This window comes from Zootoca vivipara, chromosome 2 (assembly GCF_963506605.1).
Source record: "Zootoca vivipara chromosome 2, rZooViv1.1, whole genome shotgun sequence".
Taxonomy (NCBI): Eukaryota; Metazoa; Chordata; class Lepidosauria; order Squamata; family Lacertidae; genus Zootoca; species Zootoca vivipara.
In genome coordinates, this window is record NC_083277.1 from 52,402,159 (window position 1) to 52,425,817 (window position 23,659).

Here is a 23,659-nt window from a genome sequence, read left to right on the forward strand (position 1 = left end):
CATGGTGGATTTCACCAGTGGCGGTATTGACGGTTAAAAAATAAATATGGAGAGGAGGAGGGCCACGTACGAGGAGATTTTGATGAAATCAGACAAGGGATGGAAGTTGAAACCATATGATGAGATAAAAGATGTTTTGACTGGATGGTTGCAATATCACCAAGTTAATGATGTTTTAACAAGTGATTTAAAAAAAAGGTTTTGAAGATAAAAGGTCCAAATTTCAAATATATTTGTTGGAAGGCAGAGTGAAATTGTTGTCAAAAATGTATGATTTGTTGTTAGAATGGTATACGAAAGATGAATTAACAAAAGATGTGATGATAAAATGGGCAAAGGATTTTGGGCATAATATTGAATATGTTGCGTGGTTGAAATTATGGAATCAAACATTGAAGTTTACTGCATGCACTGCCTTGAAAGAAAATGTAATGAAGATGATGTACAGATGGTACTTAACACCAGTAAAATTAGCTAAGATGTATAGAATGAGTAGTAAAGTATGCTGGAAATGTAAGGATAAAGAGGGTGAATTTTATCATATGTGGTGGACATGCGAAAAAGTTAAAAGATTTTGGGAAATGATATATAATGAACTGAAAAAGATTTTTAGATACACCTTTCCCAAAAAATTGGAAGCTTTTTTATTAGGACTCATAGGAGATGAGATTGTAAAAGGAGATCAAAAATTATTTATCATAGAATCATAGAGTTGGAAGAGACCACAAGGGCCATCCAGTCCAACCCCCTGCCAAGCAGGAAACACCATCAAAGCATTCTTGACATATGCCTGTCAAGCCTCTGTTTAAAGACCTCCAAAGAAGGAGACTCCACCACACTCCTTGGTAGCAAATTCCACTGCCGAACAGCTCTTACTGTCAGGAAGTTCTTCCTAATGTTTAGGTGGAATCTTCTTTCTTGTAGCTTGAATCCATTGCTCCGTGTCCGCTTCTCTGGAGCAGCAGAAAACAATCTTTCTCCCTCCTCCATATGACATCCTTTCATATATTTGAACATGGCTATCATATCACCCCTTAACCTTCTCTTCTCCAGGCTAAACATACCCAGCTCCCTAAGCCGTTCCTCATAAGGCATAGTTTCCAGGCCTTTGACCATTTTGGTTGCCCTCCTCTGGACACGTTCCAGTTTTTCAGTATCCTTCTTGAACTGTGGTGCCCAGAACTGGACACAGTACTCCAGGTGAGGTCTGACCAGAGCAGAATACAGTGGTATTATTACTTCCCTTGATCTAGATGCTATACTCCTATTGATGCAGCCCAGAATTGCATTGGCTTTTTTAGCTGCTGCATCACACTGCTAACTCATGTCAAGTTTGTGGTCTACCAAGACTCCTAGATCCTTTTCACATGTACTGCTCTCAAGCCAGGTGTCACCCATCCTGTATTTGTGCCTTTCATTTTTTCTGCCCAAGTGTAGCACCTTACATTTCTCCTTGTTAAAATACATCTTGTTTGCTTTGGCCCAGTTGTCTAATCTGTTAAGGTCATTTTGAAGTGTGTTCCTGTCCTCTGGGGGTGTTAGCCACCGCTCCCAATTTGGTGTCGTCTGCAAACTTGCTCAGGATGCCCTCAAGCCCATCATCCAAGTCATTGATAAAGATGTTGAATAAGACTGGGCCCAAGACAGAACCCTGTGGCACCCCACTAGTCACTACTCTCCAGGATGAGGAGGAGCCATTGATGAGCAGCCTTTGGGTTCGGTCAGTAAGCCAGTTACAAATCCACTGAATGGTAGCATTGTCTAGCCCGCATTTAACCAGCTTCTTTACAAGAATATCATGGGGCACCTTGTCAAAGGCCTTGCTGAAATCAAGATAGGCTACATCCACAGCATTCCCTTCATCTACCAGGCTTGTAATTCTGTCAAAAAATGAGATCAGATTAGTCTGACATGACCTATTTTTCAGAAACCCATGCTGACTTTTAGTGATCACAGAGTTTCTTTCTAGGTGCTCACAGACTGCTTAATGATCTGCTCTAGAATCTTTCCTGGTATTGATGTCAGGCTGACTGGGCGGTAATTGTTTGGGTCCTCTCTTTTCCCCTTTTTGAAAATAGGGACAACATTTGCCCTCTTCCAGTCTGCTGGAACTTCGCCTGTTCTCCAGGAATTTTCAAAGATTATTGCCAGTTGTTCTGAAATCACCTCTGCCAGTTCTTTTAATATTCTTGGATGTAGTTCATCTGGCCCTGGAGACTTGAATACATCTAAACTAGCCAAGTATTCTTGTACTTGTTTTGTTGTTGTTGAATGTGGTTTATTTGAAAATGTAATAACATTCTTTAAAAAAAGACAATAAGAGAGAGGAAACAGAAAGAGAAGACTTCACTTCCTCCCTCATTGGAGGAAAGGTGGCATAACCTAGCTGAGTCTATGAATCTAACTCTGTGATCTTAACCTCTTCATGCACTAACTAGCACTCATGCATAGTTATGTTTGACTACAGTTTCCCACAATGAGAACAGTGAAGACAAAGGAACCCTTTCCCTAACAAAACAAATGGATGTGCCAACCGAGAAAGCATCATACCATATATTCTGTGTACCCCCTGTTTCCCCCAGAAAAATAGCTACGGGGTAAGTACATTGTTTCTTTAAGATTTGCTGAGTATAAATGATTGATAGAGTGGCTGGGGCAACCCAGCCAGATGGGTGGGGGAAGAAGAAGAAGAAGAAGAAGAAGAAGAAGAAGAAGAAGAAGAAGAAGAAGAAGAAGAAGAAGAAGAAGAAGAAGAAGAAGAAGAAGAAGAAGAAGAAGACTTAGCTGAGACTGGCTCAGTTATCTGGCAAAGGAGTAGAAACATACTTCTTAGTGATAGCTCCCCAGAGCACAGCACATGTTAGCTTTACAAGTTAATAAATATTACTGCTTTTCTTAAAAATCATTAATTCTGGTTTAGGAAAACAGCATTGTACTAATTTAAATGCATATTTGCCATTCCCAACTTGTGCAAAGCAAATACTTCTATGCATTTGACTATCTGGTAACTTAATACAAGATGCAAAGTAAGAAGCAGCCCTTAATCCCTCCACAAGTCCAGGGGTAGTTTTAATTGTACAGTTGCTATTAAACCACTCTTACAAGTTTCTATGAAAGAAGGCTTGAAATGTCATTGATCTGACCCTCTAGCAAAACTCTGATGAAACATTTCCTCTTGCTTTGGAGCCTTCTGAGACCAGGTATTTGGCAGGCTTAGTGAAAATGTCATTCTAATTTCCTGCCTAGGGAAGTCCTTTAGTCTGATCCCACATGGGAAGATGAGAGAAATGCTGTTTTCCTCTATCACCACCCCAAGCTCAGGAAGTGGAGACCCTGCAATGTAGTATCAAGACAGTGGGTCTCTTGCCACTACTAGGTTTTAGCAGTTTGCTGGACTAGTAGGGTTAAAACTTTACAACAAGCTTCCTGGGCTGCAAAAGTACAACATTCAAGTTCAGGCTCAAACCTTGCAAACAGTTGTTGCACACCTAATTTCTCCTGTGAGCTTATTTGTTGATGAGTATGTGATACAGAAGTCTCTTACCCCTCCACCCCAATTTGCCTTTTGACTTGCAATTATATGCACTGAATGACCCATGTCTTTCTCCCAGATGAGTCTACCTCACAAGGTTGTTGTGAGGATGAGAACTATGCAGTGAGTTCTTTGGAGAAAAGATGGGGTGAACATACTGTAAATTGTTTTTTTTTAATTGCTGCCTTGCCATATTAAACACCTTTGTGTTTAGAAACTTCTCCTTGAGTTATTCTAGTTTCAGAATTTGGGATGGATATTGGGACAACATACATGTCATATTGTGCAAAGTGTTGATGAAACAGGGGTCCTACATTATTTAGAGATGGTCAAATGTGCAGCACAAGAGAGGTGTCCAAAGTGGGACAGCTAATGGCAGTCTTAGATACACATCCAAGCTTTTACTGGGCCAGCCCTACCATTAGGCTGAGTGAGATGCAACCTCAGGCAGATTTGAGGTGTCATGAAAGCACAGAAGATGGTTATTTAATTTATTGTTGCATTCTTAATGCCATGGATTGGGAGGAGGCACTTTTGCCTCAGGGATGTTCTGCCTTGGGCACCACAGGAACTTGCCAGCCTTGGGCTTTCTTCCATTGACTTTGATGGGGTGGAGGCATTTGCTGCTTTGCCTCAGGCAGCAAAATGTCTTGAACCAGCCATGAGCATGCTTGGGTGCTACGCTGGGCTCTAACAAGCAGTTGGGGAGAGATGCACGGGGAGGTGGAGGATGGCAGCAATGTTTTATAACAGCTTTTATAGTTTTGTAGTACTTTTTAAAGTAATTCTGGGAGCTGAGGGCACAGAGGACCCTGTCACTCAGCACTTCAGAAGGTAGCTGCATAGCAGGATTTTACCATTAGCCTAATCAAATTACAAACTCAAGTTCCCACATTTCATGCAGGCAAGGTCCCTGCTCCCGGGTGACTTCAATGGAGCTGTGCTATTCAGGACCCATTAATAGCACACAGGTACTTCTTACAGAAATCAGAAAGCTCTAATAAGGTGCCTTTTGGGCCAAGTTTCTTACAGGCATCGTTCCAAAGTTTCTCACAGCATCATATTAACAAGCTCCCTGAAGACTCTGCAAGCCTCTCAGAAATGCCAAGTGCATTTAACCGAAGACCTTATGGAACAGGTGTCTGCTAGCAGTACCAGATCTTAGTATCTATCCCTATACCAGTGACCCATCTCTACAGAAGATGGAAGCCAGCCTAAATTGAGATGTTGCCACAGGATGGATTAAACCAGAAGTGGGCAATAGGTACATTTCAAGCTAGTGGTGGATCTGTGGGTTAGCTCAGTTCTGATACTGAAAGTGGAAACAAATTCATGGTCTGAGCCATGTGCTCAGAGCATCCTGTTCCTTAATGATCAGAATTAATTAACTTAATTCCACCACCATGCACCCCTATTTTGCATGCAACTCCAGCTGGTGAACCTTGAAGCTCCAGGCAAAGAATAAAGTAGATCCCAGAAGCCTGCCTGCCCATCCCTGGGTTAAACTGCCAACACCAAGCATCCCCAAACTGCAGCCCTCCAGATGTTTTGGCCTACAACTCCCATGATCCCTAGCTAACAGGACCAGTGGTCGGGGAAGATGGGAACTGTAGTCCAAAACATCTGGAGGGCCAAAGTTTGGGGATGCCTGGTCAACACCTTTGAAGGGGCTTCAATGATGGAGGTTTGAATGTTGGGTGTATTAATCTAGTGTTCCTAATACCCACCTGCCAAGCAGACTAGCAAGACCCATGACATTAGCAATAGTCCAAAGGAGTGACAAATTCCTGCACCTCTTTTTCAGATACCTCATCTTTTCCAGTTAAATTGCCCTAACAAAAATCCAGTTGGGGGAAGCTGCAAGAAAGCATAAACCTAACTCCCTGCCCAACAGGTAGATCAAACACCACAATCCCTATTTTATGAAGGATAACGTCTCCCAAGGCCACAACAGAGACTGCTTAGCTTTCATATCCAGAAGATTAAAAAAACCCAGAACCATATTATAATGCAAAAGCACCTTAAACTGTAAACCAAGGTAGTACGAACATTAAGCTTGTCCAAGAAGTATTGCTCCTCAAGAACAAATTTGTCTTGAACAGAAATACTGTAGGTATGTAACCATTGAAAACAATTCATTTGAATTTTGGCAGAGAACCCCTTTTCTGTTCCTTTTCATATCTTAAGTCTAGGTTCCAGCTAAAGCAAATTTGTTTCACATTTTTTTAATGTATCTGAGGTTTCTATGAAAACCACTGCCTTTGTATATGGTAAAAGGCTGCATTTTTACTCAAGCTCAAATGTAAACCTGTAAGTTGTATGTTGGTTTGATTAAATTAGTTATCCAACTAAAAAGCCGCCCAGAGTGGCTGGGGGAACCCGGCCAGATGGGCGGGGTATAAATAATAAATTATTATTATTATTATTATTATTATTATTACGATTAACGATTATTGCATTATTAACAATTAAAACTGTTTTCTGCTTTGGAACTCACAGATATTGAAAATGGACCTCTGCATAGCACATTGATAGCCACTGGGGGCTGCTGTTTCTCTAGCAAAACAAACACCAAAGGCAGGGTAGCAGTAAGGCCCAGAGAGACTGATGCAGCAGGAATGGAGGGTTGGAAATATTGTACTCATTTTAAAAATTACCTTAAGGTCCAGAAAGTAATTATTTCCCCGTCCCTAATTACCCAGTTGCAGATAACCATTGATGTTCATTGCTAGCAATGCACATTCTTCTACGATTCTTGAAAAATTATGCAACTTGCTATTTTTGACACAATCTGTCGGGTTTTCTTTAAGCAACTTTACATTTGCGGGGGTGGAAAGGGCCCCACAGTCCCACAAAATAGCTGAATTGCTGTGTCTTCTTTACAACAGTAGCATGCTTACAAACATTCAATAATTTTCAACACAAGTCACCTCTAAGTGCATTGGCCAAATCTCTGGCAATTCTCCAACGTGTGTCCAGATTGCAATTGCCTCCAATCTTTTCTGATCAAGTTTTTTTCAGAGCTATGAGCTGGGATCAGGATATGAAATGGAATACTCAGAAATTCAGCGCAACCAGATCACTGAAAATGTCAGCTATCCCTCACTGAAGAATTATTATGTGAACTGATTCTCTCTAAAGTGCTTTCCAGTTTATCAGTCTACAACCTAAGAAATGAAGAAATGCTCATTTGTTGTGCCTTATCAAAATATCTTCCTTCAGGGTTTTGCTTCTGTTTTGGCTCTTGATCTGTCCAAGGGACTTTCCCCAAAAATGAAGCAGGGGTAGCAATTTTCACAGATTCCTCCTTCTCCCTGTTGCTCCACAAAATTCTGCTTCAGAGGGTTCTGGGATTGAGATTCACCCAACAAGTCATTGTGTCCTTTTATTTAAAATGCATTTCTGGGTTATTTGTGGGGCATAGGAATTCATTCATATTCCCCCCCCCAAAAAAAAATATAGTTCGGCCCCCCACAAGGTCTGAGGGACAGTGGACGGTTCCGCCATCCCCCAGGTATGCTTCTGCTAATAGTGTGGAGACTGAAAGGGCAAGCTGACAGGAAGTCAAATAGTCCACTATAGTTCTGGAAGTGGCTTTTATGTCATGTGAAAGCTCAAATGCAATGTGGAACTTAGCAAAATGTCGTGAAAATGGAACAAACTGCCATGTGAATGCAGCCGGCGTGAATCTGCTCAACCCCTCCCCCTTATTTTCTCCCCATCCAACAGAATAAGGATAGGCTACTTTCCACCCTCATTCGCAGCAAGAGATGACTTACCCTGTAATCGCTAGAGGTGACGTAGAAGATGGGCAGGAAGGCCAGCCAGATGATGCACGTGGTATACATGGTGAACCCAATGAACTTGGCCTCATTGAAATTCTCAGGGCATTTCCTGGTCTTGAAGGCATAGACTGTACACAAGACTATCAAGAGCACATTGTAGGTGAGTGAAATGAGCATACTGGAGTCTTGGTTGTTGCACTTGAGAATGACAATGTACCTTTTGTCGGGCTCAGTCTCCTTCCGCGTGCCAGGAGTCTCCACCAGGAGCCAGATGACGATGATAATGAGCTGGCAAGAAATCAGAGCCATGCAGATGACCACTTGGGAGGTGGGGCTAATGAACCTTGGGCGCTGCACGCCCTCCTTCACCCCGCTGAAGATCCGAGCGATGCGGTTGGTCTTGGTCAAGAGGGCCGAGTAGCAGACGGCGAAGGAGGTCCCCAGCCCCAGCCGCCGCAGGGTGCAGACCGCCGTAGAGGGCTTGGCGATGAATATGAACGTCATGCTGTAGCACATCAAAACCCCGGTGAGCAGGATGTAGCACAGTTCGCGTCCGGAGGCCTTGACGATGGGAGTGTCGTTGTTCTTCACGAAGACGCCAAAAACAAACAGGGTGGAGATGAAACCAAGGCAGGAAATGCTGACTGGTCCAATAGCCCAGACGTCCTTCCAGCGAATGTACTCTTGGGGTAGCTCATAGCATGCGTTCAGCATCGCGTTGGGCCAGTAGCCAAGTCCACAATCGCTGCAAGTGAATTCATCCAGCAGATATTCGTAAGGCTGGCACGGGATGCATATCCAACAGCACATGTCTCCTGGCTGCATGCTCTTCATTTCATTCTTCTTGCAGGGATCACTGCACTGGGAAACAGGGATGGAGGTCTTCACCCAGGGGATGAGGCTTGTGTTCAGGATGAGTCCTTCTGCCCAAAAGCCCACTTTCTGATAGCGATACCTCCCGTTGGCTCTGTGGTAGTTGAATATATTATAGCGGCCAATCCCATCCCCACAGTGGTCAAATCGAACTGTGCTTTTGGTGTCTAATGATGGTCGAAAGGGAGCTGTGGAGCAGAAGAGCAAAGACTCATTTAAATGATGGGAAAGCTAAATGATTAGAAAATCAAATGTCCACATATAATTGAATCTAGCTCCACACGTACCTGTCACTTGCCTTTCCAGGGCATGTCTACAGAGGATTAACTACAAAGTGTTATCATACTTTGAAATAAATCTACTTCTGGCTAATGGGATTGACAGGAAAATGTTTCACTAAGAAAATAATAAAAAAACACATTTGTGCAGAAAATCCTATTCATTAGAATGCAATGTATAGACACCTGTTTTTGGTTATTTTTAATTACAAAAATCAAAATGGATATTCAGGACAACATGTTAGAAATGAACCAAAGCCTAATAGGGTGCGTTGTCCTTTTTGACCTCACAGTTTCAGTTGCAAGTGCCATGATCATGTGTCTGAGCATGCTAAATGTGCTCACATTTTCTGTTCTGCTGTTTTTCTTTTCATTTTTGTTATTTCAACCCATAAGTTCATGTTCCCAGGCATTGTGGAGGGATGCTAGAGACATATGTCTGTTGGCCCTACTGTACTTGTTTGTATAGGCTCAGCAAACCTGTGGGTGGAATAGCCCTAAGGACCAACCTAGGCGTGACAGTACAGCGGTACTTTGGTTTAAAAACAGCTTAGTTTATGAACAACTTGGATTAAGAATGCTGCAAACCCGGAAGTAGGTGTTTTGGTTTGTGAACTTTGCCTTGGAAGCAGAACATGTCCCGCTCCCTGTTGAGTGTGTTCCAGTTGTAAATAGAGTCCCCCGCTGCTATGGGAAAGCAGGCCTTGGTTTAAGAACGCTTTGGTTTAAGAACGGACTTCTGGAACGGATTAAGTTCGTAAACCAAGGTACCACTGTAGTCACAAGACTGGTTTCACGTGCTTGTTTTTCCTTTATTAAACAGCAGCCACAAGCCCCCTGATCTAGACAAGGGCCTCAGAGGAGCCAAAGGGTTAAAGCCTTCCTCCACCAACTTTGCTATCTCAATCTAGATTAGGGCTCTTCAGGGCTGTTCTTTAGAGAGAGAAAACAGGCAAGAAAGGGCTAGTTAGATGACTAATATCGTGTCTAGGCAAGATGCAATGTTGTGAGGACTTTCCCCATTTCCTCCTCCTCCTTATCAGGTCGTGTGCTATAAGGCTTCTCATAACCATGAGTGCTTGCTGGTCAAAAGATGGAGCAGAAATCATAGCTGCCAAGTCTCCCGCTGAAAAATGTGGGATCAGCAGTGGCGCAGCACCGGAAGTCGCTTCTACGCATGTCTGGACATGCGTATAAGCAACTTCCTGTGCCGTTCTGCCCAATTTCCGGTGCCCAGGCATGGGCGGAGCGGCACCGGATGTCACTTCTACGCATGTCCAGACATGCGTAGAAGCGACTTCCGGTGCTGTGCTACCCATCTATGGGCACCGGAAATCGGGCGGCGCCAGGACCCAAAATGGAGCCTCCCTGGCAGGTAGGAAATCCAGGGGATTTATGGGATTTTTTGCAATCTGGGCTGCCAGCGGGAAATGGTTTAAAATATGGGGGTTTCCCGTGAAAAACGGGAGACTGACCACCTTAGGCTGAAGCTGCACCCTTCTTCTCCCATCACACCCCAAGCCTTTATTTTCCCACACCCCAAAGCACAGCCTCGCTTACCATCAAATGTCACATTGAGCATGAATTCCTTGTAGAACCGCTTGCCGTTCACAGGCTTCATGGGGTCGCAGAGCTTGGTGGCGTTGGGGCACAGCGCTTGGTACATGTTGTGCAGGGCGTGCGCCATTGCGTAGACCGCATTGATTACAAACATGATCTTGGATTCCTGCTCAAACTTGCCTGTCTTCAGGGAGAAGCGGCTACAGTTCTGGCTGTGGAAGCTGCACTGGAACTTGTGTTCCCAGAACTCCCGGAACCAAGGGTTTCGGCTGTTGTTGTAGGGGTCAAGGTTCCGGAAGTACACTGCGAATTCCTGCACCGGGTAGGAAGCCAATTCAATGGTGATAGCTCCCTCAGCTATTGGCTCACTGCCAGACACCACACTCTCGAGAGCACCCCAGCCATCACTGGCCACCCACGTGAAGGACACATTGATCCTCTGAGCGGCTGCCAAAAGCTCTCGGGCATCTTCGCTCCGGGTGAATAGCACCACCACCCTTGCGCTGGGCTTCTGCAGCAGGGCCTTGATCACCCCGTCAAAGGTCTTCTTGTTCATGGAACGGCCCACTTTCTCAGAGGTGGCAATGCAGATGTTACGAGCCCGGGCTTGTTGCTCAAAGGCTTCGATGCCTGTTTCTCCATAGTCGCCTTCTGAGGCCACCGTGGAGACGTAGGTCCAGTTGAAGAAACGCAGGATCTCAGACATAGCCTTCGCCTGGTAGAAGTCTGGTGGGACAGTGCGAGCGAAGTAATCGTAGCGAGTCTTGTCACTGAGCTTGGCACTGGTGGAGGCATAGCTGATCTGGGGAATCTGGAATAGTCGCAGTAGGTTAGCCACCTGAAGGGGAAGAGAGGAAGGAAGGAAACAATTTGATGAGCAACACATAAGTGGCAACAGGAGAAATGGCATAGTTATGAAGCAGCAGTGGTGACGAAGAATACTCTACCTGCTCTGTAGATGAAAATGTGATAATTTAAATAGAAGACTCTCTTGTTGGCCTTTGAAAAAGGAGGCAGTTCATAAACCTCATGTTCCTCAGATCCTAATTTGAGAAACTCTACCCTGAAAATTCAATTTAGACATCAGACCAAACCATGGTTAAGGAAATTTAACCATGGTTTAGTTTGGGGCCTGAACGGACAAAACAAGCATTTGCAGTCAACCAACAAACCGGAAACCACTGCTTGAAGAAGAAACTATGGTTTCTGCTCCCAGTGGTTTGGCATGATATCTGACTTAACATGCCATAGCAATAGCTATAGACATCCCTCTGCCTTCAGGTGCTGCTTCACCATGTGAAGGAAATGAGCAACATGCACTTAAGAAGCTGAGTCCAGAGAAGCTCTAAATTAAAGCATGGTTTGCCTTCTATATGATTCTCATACCGTGGTTCAAATTCTAAACTGTAGTCAATGCAAACCATGGTTTGGTGTTTAGAACAAAATTGGTCATAGTCTGTCAGTATATCTGGTTTAATGAGATGAGGAAGAGAATGGAAGAACTACAAGGCACAGGTACCCAGATGGCATTGCATAAGCTGGCACCTGAATCTTCAGCAGGCAATGCATACACACTTCCAAAGTTTTTGGTATGAATATGAGGACTAGGAAATTGTTCTCTAAAAATCAGAGCTCACGTTCAGAATAAACGATATGCTCTGTACCACACCGAGATGTATCTGTGCAAATAGAGGGACATACTGATGGTCTAATACAGTGTTTCTCAACCAGTGTGCCTCCAGATGTTTTGGGACTACAACTCCCATCATCCCTAGCTAGCAAGACCAGTGGTCAGGAATGATGGGAGTTGTAGTCCCAAAACATCTGGAGGCACACTGGTTGAGAAACACTGGTCTAATATTTAAACCAGTGAAGGTTGGTCCATTAGGGCAATTGGGATGCTGCCGCACCGGCTTCAACCTGCCCTCAGCCAGCCCTCACCTGCCTGCCTGCCTTCTTGCTTACATCCAGCTCAGAGCACTCCCTGTCATCTTCCTTTTCTTCAGTCTTTGTGTTTCCCCTTGTAAAACTCAGAAGGAAGGAGAATAGGAGCACAACTAGAATTAGCTGGTTCTGCCTGCCATTGACTCTGGCTGGCTCCACCTACTTCTGGGCTCCCTGCCTCCCACTCTACTAGTTGCACCAGCCACCACAGATTAAAACATATTTGCTGTTGAAAGCATATCCTTAATATTGCAACCCATTTCTTCCAAGGCATTAGGTTAACAGCGGTTAACATTGCTGACCTTATTTGCCTTGTCTGAGCTAATCGTTTAGGACACATCAATGCTATGCTGATGTTTCTTTACTATGCATTTGAACTGTTTCGTATGCAGTGAAAATCTTTGTACAAACGTCTACAGGATGTTGGAGCGCACAAAGAAAAAATGACACAGAGTGACACATGTTTGGTGGGCACCTTATGTCTGAGCCACACAGAATACAACAATTGTGATGTCTTGCGGTGTTGAAATGGCCTAAATCATCTTCCTGGACCATTGAAATTAACCCCTCGCTGAGATGAATGGGGCATTTGATGGGGACTTTCATTGCGAGCTTCTTGCAGCTTCTTACAGACAGATGTGAACTCATAAATACATGGATGGCATTTTGGGCACATTTTCTCTGGAGCTGCAATAGCTAAAACCCTGGGGTTTAATCTCGATCAAATCAATAGCCATTTGCCACTGGCCTCAGTGGGAGGTGGATTGCAAGTGGCAAGATAAGATGATGGTGAATTAGGTAGCAGCTTCATAAAAAAAATCTGATACATGTTTCCTACCATATGTTCTGACCTACATATGACTACCGGTAGCTGCATGGTTAGCCCTTTATAAGGAACTAGGCTAAATCACACCGAGCTACCACAGTAGAAAAATAAAGCAGGTTCTGTTATGTGCCGTACTCAATGAGCCGCTCTTCCCATTAGTTTCAAGTTACAGACTCTTTATAATTGGAGACAGCAAAATAACAAGCCTCTCTAGATTGTCAGCATCTTGTTTTGGTTTGTAAAATCCTTCTTTCCTGGCATGTGGAAGAGGCATGGCATTGATTGTCACACACGCAGGAGCACTTCTAACCATGACTGCACATGCAGCCATAACAAATGTATGCATAAGGCATCCTATTGACAGCCTCCCTAGCTCTCTGCATGCGTAATTGGTACAAATGTCCATCACATTTGCAGGATATTGCTCAAAGACAGTACTTTGCAAGAAGATAAACGCTAATAGAAGCCTGCCTCTTAATATGAGAGCTTGCTCAAGGATGACCAACTTGGAATGCCAATTCTGAAATCATTTTGAATTTTTACTATGGAAGTGTTGCAATTTACGATGTGGAGGGGCAGCCTGCTTCCCCTATATTCAATACCACATATCTATCTGATTACTATGAAACAACCCACATCAAGCACTCTCAAAATACACTACTTTTTGCAATACATCCAGGAAGAGGCCTTTGAACATTTCTGAGTATCTTATTCCTCTACCACCCTCGTGGAACCAAAAATGCTGCATCTGGTCTATGGGACAGTATTAAACAGACACAAAAATTAATGCCCCCTCCCCAGACCATATGCAACAACAACAACAACAACAATTTTTTTATACCCCACCCATCTGGCTGGGTTTCCCAGCCACTCTGGGCGGCTTCCAACATAACACCAAAATACAATAATCTATTAAACATTAAAAGCTTCCCTAAACAGGGCTGCCTTCAGATGTCTTCTAAAAGTCTGGTAGTTGTTTTTCTCTTTGACATCTGGTGAGAGGGCGTTCCACAGGGCAGGTGCCTCTACTGAGAAGGCCCTCTGCCTGGTTCCCTAATATATGAATATGCAATTCATATATATATATTTAAAATGCAACTCAGTATAAGAAAGTAACATAGTATGCATGGATTTGTTGAGTACCTAGGGGATATGGTCAAAGAAAAGGGGAGGGGGAACCCTCCTCTCTAAGGCAATCTTAGCAAAGAGTTGTTCAAAGACCAATTTATGAGCATATCTAAGGAGTCTGAACAGAAAGGAAGGACTAGAATTGCCTACTAACTCAGAAGAAGATGTCTGGTCTACTCTTTTGCATTAGCAGCATATATATGAAGGCATCAGCAGGTGGGCCATTATCACCTACTAAAGTAGTATCTGTTGATCAAGCTCCTGTAAAAAGGACTATAAAAAATCTGGAAACCCTAGGAATAATTTTCCTTTATATGTAAAGTAGTAGGTTGTTTATTATTATTATTATTATTATTAATCAACACCCCAGCATTTATGCACATAACACAGAGCTATATATTCCATAACAAGGAATTGCACCAAATCTAAATTGTCTCTTTAGTTATTTGAAATATTTTTTTCTGCTTTTTGACCAAAAATACCCAAGGCAGTTTGCAACGTGTGTGTGTGTGTGTGTGTGTGTGTGTGTGTGTGTGTGTGTGTATCTTTCAGGCATGTGGCAGGCAGAAACTCAACAGGTGATGCATGGAGCTTCAAAGAAATGGATATCTTCACCTGTTGAGCTTGCAAATTCTGAGGACATTTCTTATATTTCCTTGATGACGTGGTGCAAAGAAATCCAAAGCTGTTAGCTCTAATGCAGGAAAGGTTGCTGAAAACAAGCTGTTATGACCGAGGCCTGAGTCTCTCCAGAGCATTCATGACCAACGGCTGGAATAGTTTACTCTAAGTCATTATTTTACACTGTCATGATTTCCCTTGTGGTCTGAAGCCGTTCTCCAAGCCATTATGGAACTATATCTTACAGATTAATGGTGTGCCTTTATTCTTCAGAAACCACCTCCAAACAAACCAACCCCTGCCTCACAGGAATGCTGTGCGATGACACTTGTCCTTCTCTGCTGCACTGAGGGGAGGAGAGCGGCTTCTGGCTCTGCAAAAACACGACACAGTACGAAGCGCTCCCTGTGCAGCAAAGCAGAGCCGTAGGTCACTGCGCTGTCATGAAAAACAGTTGGAATTCAGGTCCTGCAAAAGGAGAAGCTTCAAAGCTATGAGAGAGTGGCTTGGATTTTCAGGATCAAGCTTCTGCACCTTCTTTACTGTGTCCAAGATCTTTTCAATGACCTCAGCTGAAAGGTTGGCTGCTCTTGATTTAGAGAAGGCAAACACTCTGCTGTGAGTACCATGCAAACCACTTGGGCTATGTTGGCCAAAGGGGTCATATGCTAGTGGACAGTGGACAGCAGTTGAGCCGATACATTCTCCACAGAGAAGAGGCCCACCTGCAAAATATGTCAAAACATGTGTCACAGGGTTGCATGTACCGGAGGCTGTGCCACTTTGGATGTCAAAGAGGACATTGAGTCCAGCAAGCTAGAAACCCCAATAATCATTGTGGCTGGTGATCCTGGGCACCAAAATGAATCCAGTACTGAGGACATGCTATCGTCCCCCTCTTTAAAATACTCGTGGAGATTTTGATGAAGAATGAAATCAAGGAAGCCGGGGCAGCCCACCCCATCCCCTTTCTCCACCTGAGGTGAAACAGGAATATGGCGCCATTACCACTTCTGCCGTGAGGTGGAACACCCCCACTCTTGCCAAATTTGGGGGGAGAGGGGGCATTCCACAAGGCCCTGGCACTTGTCTTCTCTGCCCCGTGGCTGTGGAAGATGACCCGCAACTCTTCATGCTTGTAATGCCCCGCTCTTGCCTCACCACTCAGTGAGGGGGTGGATGTGGGCCGTGTCAGAGCCAGGGCACCTTCAGTGAAAGGCCTCTCTTCTCCCCAACAGCCATGGAGGAATTTGAAGAAGCATCTCTGGTGAGAATCGATGGCCAGGCACATGTGGAGACAGGCTCTCCTCCAGGTCCCCGTCAGCAAGCCTTAAAGGTCAAGATCAGCATTTTCAAATGGGCCCAGAACCACACCAAGAGCCAGTGGCGTCGGCAAAGCAGTGGTGAAGTATACTGTATATATATTTTAATTCCCAGCACAGCTTCTTGTCTAGCAGCCATAGTCTAAACCAGTGGTGGAGAACCTGTAGACATAGTTAGACCTGGCACGCCTCCCCATTTCCCCCATGAGGCTGTTTCTGCCAAGCCACACCCACCTGGCCTACACCAAATGTCATATAGGGTGTCAGGTGGAGGGCAAGGGTTTGTAGCACTGACAACCAGATAATCACTATCAATACAAGCACTGACAATTAGCTGGTCATCAGTGCCTGAAATGTGCTGTGCCTTTGGCCATGCAATTTGATCTCAAACCATGCAGGCAAAGGAAACCTGAGATCATTGTGATGTTGGGTGATTGATAGGTGGGTGGCGCTGTCCATCAGTCTAAGTTGGCCCATAGAAGATGAGGGAGGTAAGGATCTAGCTTACGGGCTGGAACCAGTTCCCTGCCATTGTTCTAACTTAACTGCAGTTTCTGAACTGCACTTCCTGAGAGACAGCCCCATGTAAAATATTGCAGTCGTCTCACCAGGAGGCTACCAGAGAAAGGGGGTGACCAAGGCTAGACCTGATATACCACAACTCAGATATCAGGCATGATGTGAAGTTATGTAATAAACTCAGGTAATTAGTAGGGAATTTGTGAGATGATGCTAACATACGAACGGCAAAATGTAATAGCCGGAAGGAATTTTGCAGAATGTCTAATATGTAATGTTAGTGTGGAAGATCACAGAATTTAAGCAGAAGTGGTTGCGCGTGGGGTAAAACCTTCCAGTATATTATTAGGAGGGAGAATGACAAGCACCTATTACAGTCTGAAGCCAAACTAGAGCAGACAAAGCAGTACATTTACGGTTACTATGGATGCTATAACGCAGCTCGTGTAAAAGCAGCAGAAGGGAGGCTTTGCTAATAAGGTTGTTGCAGATCCGTTCCTGTAAGAGCTGCAAGGCAGGCTACACAATTCTACGACTGATGTAGATCACAGTGATGTACAAGCAGATGTTGTGCAGGGAGAAAGCTAATCTGCTGCCTTTGTGCCTGGTCTAAGAGCCCTTCCGAAAGAGGAAAAACTGAAGAGCAAGTCAAATAATCTACCAGCAGTGAAAATGTGCACCCAGAGCTGCGGATGGTGCTACTGCAGTCTGCAGCTCAAACTCTCCACTTGGTCCAGATGCTCTGCAGTAATGCTCGTTATCTTCAAAGGGGAGAAATCCTCACTAATGAGGTTGTTAAAAATACAGACTACAAAAGAGGCAGGCTAGAGGAAAAAGCCTTGCCATCTGATAGGCTATTCGAAGTTGAGAACCAGAACACACTTCACAGCTCTGGATGTGTCAAAACCTTGCTGCATAATTAACATGCACAAATAAATTTTAAGCAGAAAATTACATTCCATAGCGGCAAGAAGGCACCCGAGATGGCAAATTGCCCTTCAAGGACTCCCCACCGGCAGTGTCAAGGGCATTTGACCTAAAGCCTCGTGTTTAACTGTATACGCTGTGGGGAATGGGAACAATCTTTCACACCTGCCAGGCTTGATTTTAGAATTATTAGCATGATGTTATAATTTCATAACCCCTTGCAGAATGGGGCTTTTGCAAGACTCAGTGCAAAACTCCGGGCCATTTAAGACCTCTACAATAACGCAGCCATTTCTCTCTTGCTAATGGACTGTTGTTTATTTAACAGCTATGATCGTAATTATGGTAGATTGCCTCTGTAACAGCTGGGGGGTGGGACTAAGTAGCTCTTTTCTTCAAATGTAAAAAAAGATCTGTAAAAGTAATGCTAGTTACCAGTTAGACTTTAGTGAGAACTATTTATCTCCCGTCACCAACTTGTCCTTAGAGCCATAGCATGAGACTCTTAATCTCAGGGTCAGGAGTTTGTGCCCCATGTTGGGTAAAAGATTCCTGTATTGCAGGGTGTTGGACTAGATGATCCTTGTGTTCCCTTCCAGCTCCACAGTTCTAGGATTCCATGATTATCCAAGGGAAACCACAGATCAGGTAAATCCACTTCCATAGTGCATTAGGCTATAATTATCCCCACAAGTTCCAATAGGCGTTTGAGTGTCTACAAATTTGGAAGCAAAACAAAGCTACCCAATATATAAAGGAGTGGTTTCTACATACTGGGAGACTCCCTTAGGTAAGGACAGATTTAACTAACTAGTCCCACAAGTGGAAGTCCACACAAGGACTTTCACTCATACAATGGGGCTTTCCCCCCCATCCCAATATGCCCCCCTTCAGATCTGCTTTGGAGGGTCAGGAGACATCCCCCGGGGGGGGGGGGAGAAGGCAGATCACTTCCATCAGGCAAGCAGAAGTGGTTGTGTTGCTGGTGATCAGCTTTGTGCTTGCTAGGGTGGTAGTGCAAGGCAGGGCCTTCTTTAGCATATGGGCCGCTGGGGTGCGAAGATCTGCCCAGTGCCCCCAAATTTAGTTTAGCCCCCAAATTAACTTTAGCATTTGAAGTAAAATGAAAAAAATGCATCTCGCGGAATTCATAGTGTGTGCGTGCTCTAGGTGCGTTTTTGTGGAAATGGAAAACTAAAATCGCGTGCTGAAACGCATGTGTAGTAGAGCCCTAAGTACTAAGCAGTTAGTCAAAGAAAATGCCGACAATTAGCGAAAATAAACATTTTTTAAAAATGATTTCTCTAAACGAATTTGAACTGTAAGTGATGGAATCACGTGAAATCAGTCGTGTCAAAGGTGCCGCTGACCCATAGCTGCTGAATGCAATACATAACACAATATTTTGTAAGAGTTTATTTCGCGTGTATGGTGCCATTGTGAATGACAAGCTCCGCCTCTGGCGTAGTGTGTCTTTGGTAAATGAGTGCACAAAGTCGAAAGTCCTTTCATGAAACAGTAGGTATACATTTCGATAATACCTAGGTATATATGTATTTTGTTTTTCTAGCTTGATCAAAATTATTTATTATTTCATAACAGGTAGATAGTTAAGAGCTTAGGTGGCTTCAGCGGCACCCCCCCAGAATTTAGTGCCCAGGTGCCCCACGCTCCTTGCACCCCCGGATGAAGATGGCCCTGGTACCTTTCCTTTTTGCTAAATTTTTATTTTTATTTTTATTGGATTTTCATAAAACACAGACATAAAAGACAGAACATAAAAGAAAAATAGAATACCACAACAAACACTGCACTTATATTTTTACCATTAATTTTCTGAATCATTATTTTATGGACTTCCCCCTTTCCCCCTTTCTGATTTCCAATTTACTCTCCTCTTTAGCAATTTATCTTTCTCCCAATTTTATTAATCCCTTTCATTTTAATTTCCTTGCTTTAAAATCCTACCCCTCCCAGACCTCCTCCTGCCACAAGGAGACACCAGAATAAGGTAGGACAACAAACAATCCTTTTACAATCGGCCCCACCCCACCCCCACTCCCCCTCATCCCATCACACACCCCGTGCCACCAGGAGGGACAGAACAGGGAGAGCACATAGGGGCGTAGGGCCGCCCGATTATCCTAAAATATCAAAATTTACTGTTCTAATTTACAACTTATTTATCTATCTCAATTTCACAGTATTTGATTATAATTATTCTTCCACCTATAAGTCCCTTCCAAATTTCTCCAAAAACTTCAACATTTAATCGTAATCCACAATACCTTATATTTAATTATCATAATTCTCTTCCACCCCCTTCCTTGCTGCAGATTTCACCAATTTTCAACATTAAAATCTTACCCTTGCTTCTCATCCTAACTTAGTTATCCTTCATCTAATAAACTTTTGTTTATTTACCCCACACCCATTCTCCAATGTTTCACCACCACACACCCCAAATTATCCCCCTTCCACCTCCCCAACCACCCCTCTTGTTCCCAACTCCACTGGAAGTCACATCCACTTAGAAACTTTCTAGTTCCACAGTTCCCTTGCAGAATTTCTTCTTTCTGGAGAACAAATCCAATTTGTTCTTTCACTGTTCTTTCACTGCTTCTTTCTGTTCATGTTCCTCCTTTCCCTCCTCCAGTTCTTCTTTTCCCTCTTTTCCCAGATTTCCCCCCAGTATGTTCTTTAAAGTCTTCAAAGCAGCCCCTACATTTTCTCACCTCTTGAATACAAGTTTTCAGTTCCTGTCTGCTCTCCAAAATTAACTTTGACACGTTCTCATAGAAAAGATCCATTGTTGTGACTTCCATCTCCCCTTGAAGGTCACAGCGGGGTGCTAACAGGAAATGGGGGGGTGCACTCTTTGTGTCCAGATGAAAAGAGAAAGTAAAAAGTATCCTCCATTTTAATGTCACAGTAATTTCCTGCAGCACTGACCTGGGGTGTCACTTTCACTTTCAAATCCTCATATTCCGCAGGGATTTACAATGTAATTAAATTCCCCCCTCCTTCCCCTGCATATGGGGAGAAGTTAGCAACCTTCTTTTGGATGTTTAACAACTCTTAAATGTCTTTTTTTCTGGCTTCAGATATCAGTCTTTGCTTTCTCAGTCACTCAGTGGGAAGAGACCGGCTTCCGTGACTTTAGGTCCCTCTCCCGTGGCCAAATTTTTGTTCAAATTTATCAAAAAAATAGTACTCACGGTGCAGTCTTTTTAAAAGTAATTTCCTTGGAAGAATTGAGCGCTAGCTAGGCAGTCCCACAGCTTTGCATAGTCAAAGGGAACGATCTTAATCCGATGTGCCTGCCGCTTCCACTTCCTCGCTGTCAGGGGCTCAAAACAGAGCCTAACCACAGAGGGAGGAGCTTGCTTCTGCCACCCGCCGGATGGCTATGCCCCCAAAAAGCTCAATTTGAGGTTCTTCTGAGGGTCTGCTGCACTGGAGCGGCTCCCCCGCCTTTGACATGCTGAGGTCTGCTCCGCTGAATGGACCTCCGACTGCTCTCGGCCACACGCTCAACCGGAAGTCTCCTTTTTGCTTTCCTTTCCTTTCCTTTTTGCTAAAAGTTTTGGATGGCCAGAGATGAGATTTCATGAAGTTTCCCACAATATCTCAGTGGTGTGGATGGGGCTGGCTTGAGAGGAAGGACAGGTTCTATCCACCTTGCAGAACCTCAGGGTTGGCCAGGCTGGCCAGAAGACATTGTAAGCCAGGCTGGCCAAGGTGCCGCTCGGTTGCATTGTCGTTTCACTGCCTGGTCCTGGAGTTGGTCAGCCCACCAAGTGCTGTGTTAAACCAGCTGCCGAAAATATTTATTACCCCAGAATGCCTCTGGACCCAGAAAGATGGTGAGGGAATGAAAATGCCTGGTGGGCAGAGCTTTGGAGGGTGCCCTGCCTTGTTCCATTACACACCATGGCTCACCACAGCCACCCCCCCCCCAGAAGCTGACATTCATTCACTGGCATCGTTTGTGGGCCCACCCAGACTGCAGCACCCCAGATGCCCGCCACAAATTCTGACCCTAACAGTGCAACTGCGTCTGGCCATGGGTGTGAAAGAGAAAACAAAACTGAGCCATGTGCGCCCATAGCCGTATAGGAAGGGAAAAAAGGATGGTTGTTGTGCCATCAGTTGGCAGGTGCAGTTCCTTGCTTGTGTGAACGTCCCTCGCCCAAGCTCTGCCTTCACTGCCAATTAAAAAAAAAACTGGCTCCAGAAGGATAACTTCCTCCTGTTTCCATGGTGCATGCACACACAGAAGTGACATTTCTCTAGCCCAGCCAGTTAAGCAATGACAAATCATATCTGACAGACTCATTCTTAACTAGTGAGAATTAGAGCAGGGGAGTGTCGGCGTGTTCATTATGACATCAGAGTTTACAACCCAGCTCGATGCTGCGATTCTAAGAGAGCTTCAGTTGCTAGAAGCAGATCATCATTTCCCCTCGAGACATGGGCTTTCCCTAAAAGAAATGATTGCTTTCTGCAAAAAATGTTGCGTAAGTTGAGTGCCGCGTGCCAATCTTCCTTTGCAAAGTGTCCTACGCTATGCAAAATAATATGATCGGAAACTGAGTCCTTTGTTGCACTGCCATCCCCATGTCTCCAATGATATCTGCGGGAGCTTTCCTCCCCAACCCAAACAATAGCTGGGGCAGTTGGCCGAGTTTTAGTCATGAGGAGGGGAGGGTTAAACCAGGGGTGGCCTGTCCCATTTAACCACTTGAGGTGAAACAGAACTCGCTGCCCCACCACCCTGCTGGTGCCACGCCACACCTGCCTTCCTTATGTGCTTTGTGCGGTAGCGCCCACAAAGCACCGGCAACAACGCCAGTGTCGAATGACGCTTTTCTGCTGGTGAGGGCGGGGAGCCTGGGCAAGGATGAGCTTTGCACACTGTGAAGTAGGCACATTCAGATACACCAGTAACCCACACAATCTCTGGAATTAGGATAAAACAACGAAACGGTTAGCTTCTGGAACATGCCTGAACTGCACATCTATTTTTAGGAAGTAAGCACTGGTTTTCTTAAAAAGCAAGATGTAGTGTAGTCAGTTGCTGCACCGCCCTCTTGCTCATGAATCAAGCGCACTGGCCTTTTGCACCCAAGAAATGCAAAATTACATAAATGGAATGCTCTTATAGCATAAGGCTCAACAGTCCTACAGACTCTTTTGACCCTTCTCTATGCTTATATTTCTTTATTTATTCTGGCCATCTTTTCATAAGGCACGCAAAGAATCAACGTCGCCACCGCCAATGTCACCACTACCTTTGAAGCCGGAAACTTCGAAAAAGGAAGTTAAGGTACATGCCAGACTTTCTATACAGGAAATTTTGCCTTCCTAGAGGCATCTTAGGGGGGGGGGCACTGTGAGAACAAGAAGCTGGACTAAATGGGCCATTGGCTTGATCCAGCAGAGCTCTTTTTATATTCTTAAGCACTTTTCCTGCACTGCCATCATGCCTGCTTCTAGGTAGGTTTTTTTTTTTTAGTGAGAACTATAAGGTTGTGGCTTAGCTGTTAGGCACAGGTGGGAAAAGGCCATTTTCAACATCCAGTTTGCCTCTTTTCAGTTTTGTGTCTTGTTTGGCTGACGGAAACTATTAAATGCCTGACACAATATGACTGATTCTTGTATGTGAGAGAAAACTAACAGGGAAAGGGATTTGTGCCTCGCCCCCTTTCTGCTTATGTTGTAGTGACACCTGAGTCATTGTTTCCTATTTTCAGGCTGCTATTACCATCCAGAAATGGTGGCGTGGTACTCTAGTCCGCCGTAGCCTGCAACACGCCATCATCTGTGCATGGTTGGTCCAGAAATGGTGGCGCAAGGTTTCCTTCCAGAGACAAGAAGAGAAAAGGTTAATGGCATTATCGACGTACATTTGGTCTGAGAAGGCTTCCGTCCTCTTGCAATCAATGTTTAAGATGTGGCTTATGAGAACACGGTACAAGAAGTATCAAAGGGCGGCCCAGATCATCCAAAGTAACTGGCGCCTTCACAGCTTCCGGAAAACCTCCGACGCCTATTCTCTTAACAAGCTGAATCAGGATGGCATAGATTTGAACATTGAGATTGTTGTTGAGTAAAGAGAAGGTAGAAGAGACTGCTCTCAAACTCAGACCCCAGGGAGTGAAATAAACACATGCTTTGTCATACAGTTGTAGGACTGCTGTCTGTTTACTGTGGGTGGACGATTGCCATGGATTTGACTGAAAGCAAAGGCTGATCACACTCTAGGATTTGACAAAATGAATGTTGATGTTCCTTATTAGTCCAGGATGGGCAAGGAGTGTCTCTCGATGTGACCTAATTGT

The 23,659-nt window shown here is 44.4% G+C and overlaps 2 protein-coding genes across 2 annotated transcripts in view; one reads left to right on the forward strand and one right to left on the reverse strand.

Annotated features, from left to right (window-relative positions):
• GRM2 (glutamate metabotropic receptor 2) overlaps positions 1–23,659 on the reverse strand; it is a 40,940-nt gene that overhangs the window by 6,746 nt on the left and 10,535 nt on the right. The window contains exons 2-3 of the mRNA XM_035108061.2: positions 10,029–10,866; positions 7,312–8,378 (exon numbers count right to left, since the gene is read on the reverse strand). Of these exons, the coding sequence (XP_034963952.2) occupies positions 7,312–8,378; positions 10,029–10,866 (1,905 nt within the window). The remainder of the gene's footprint in view (positions 1–7,311; positions 8,379–10,028; positions 10,867–23,659) is intronic.
• On the forward strand, positions 15,788–23,431 carry IQCF6 (IQ motif containing F6). The gene is made up of 2 exons (XM_035107277.1): positions 15,788–15,955; positions 23,072–23,431. The coding sequence occupies exons 1-2, from the start codon at positions 15,788–15,790 to the stop codon at positions 23,429–23,431; spliced, it is 528 nt and encodes a 175-aa protein (XP_034963168.1).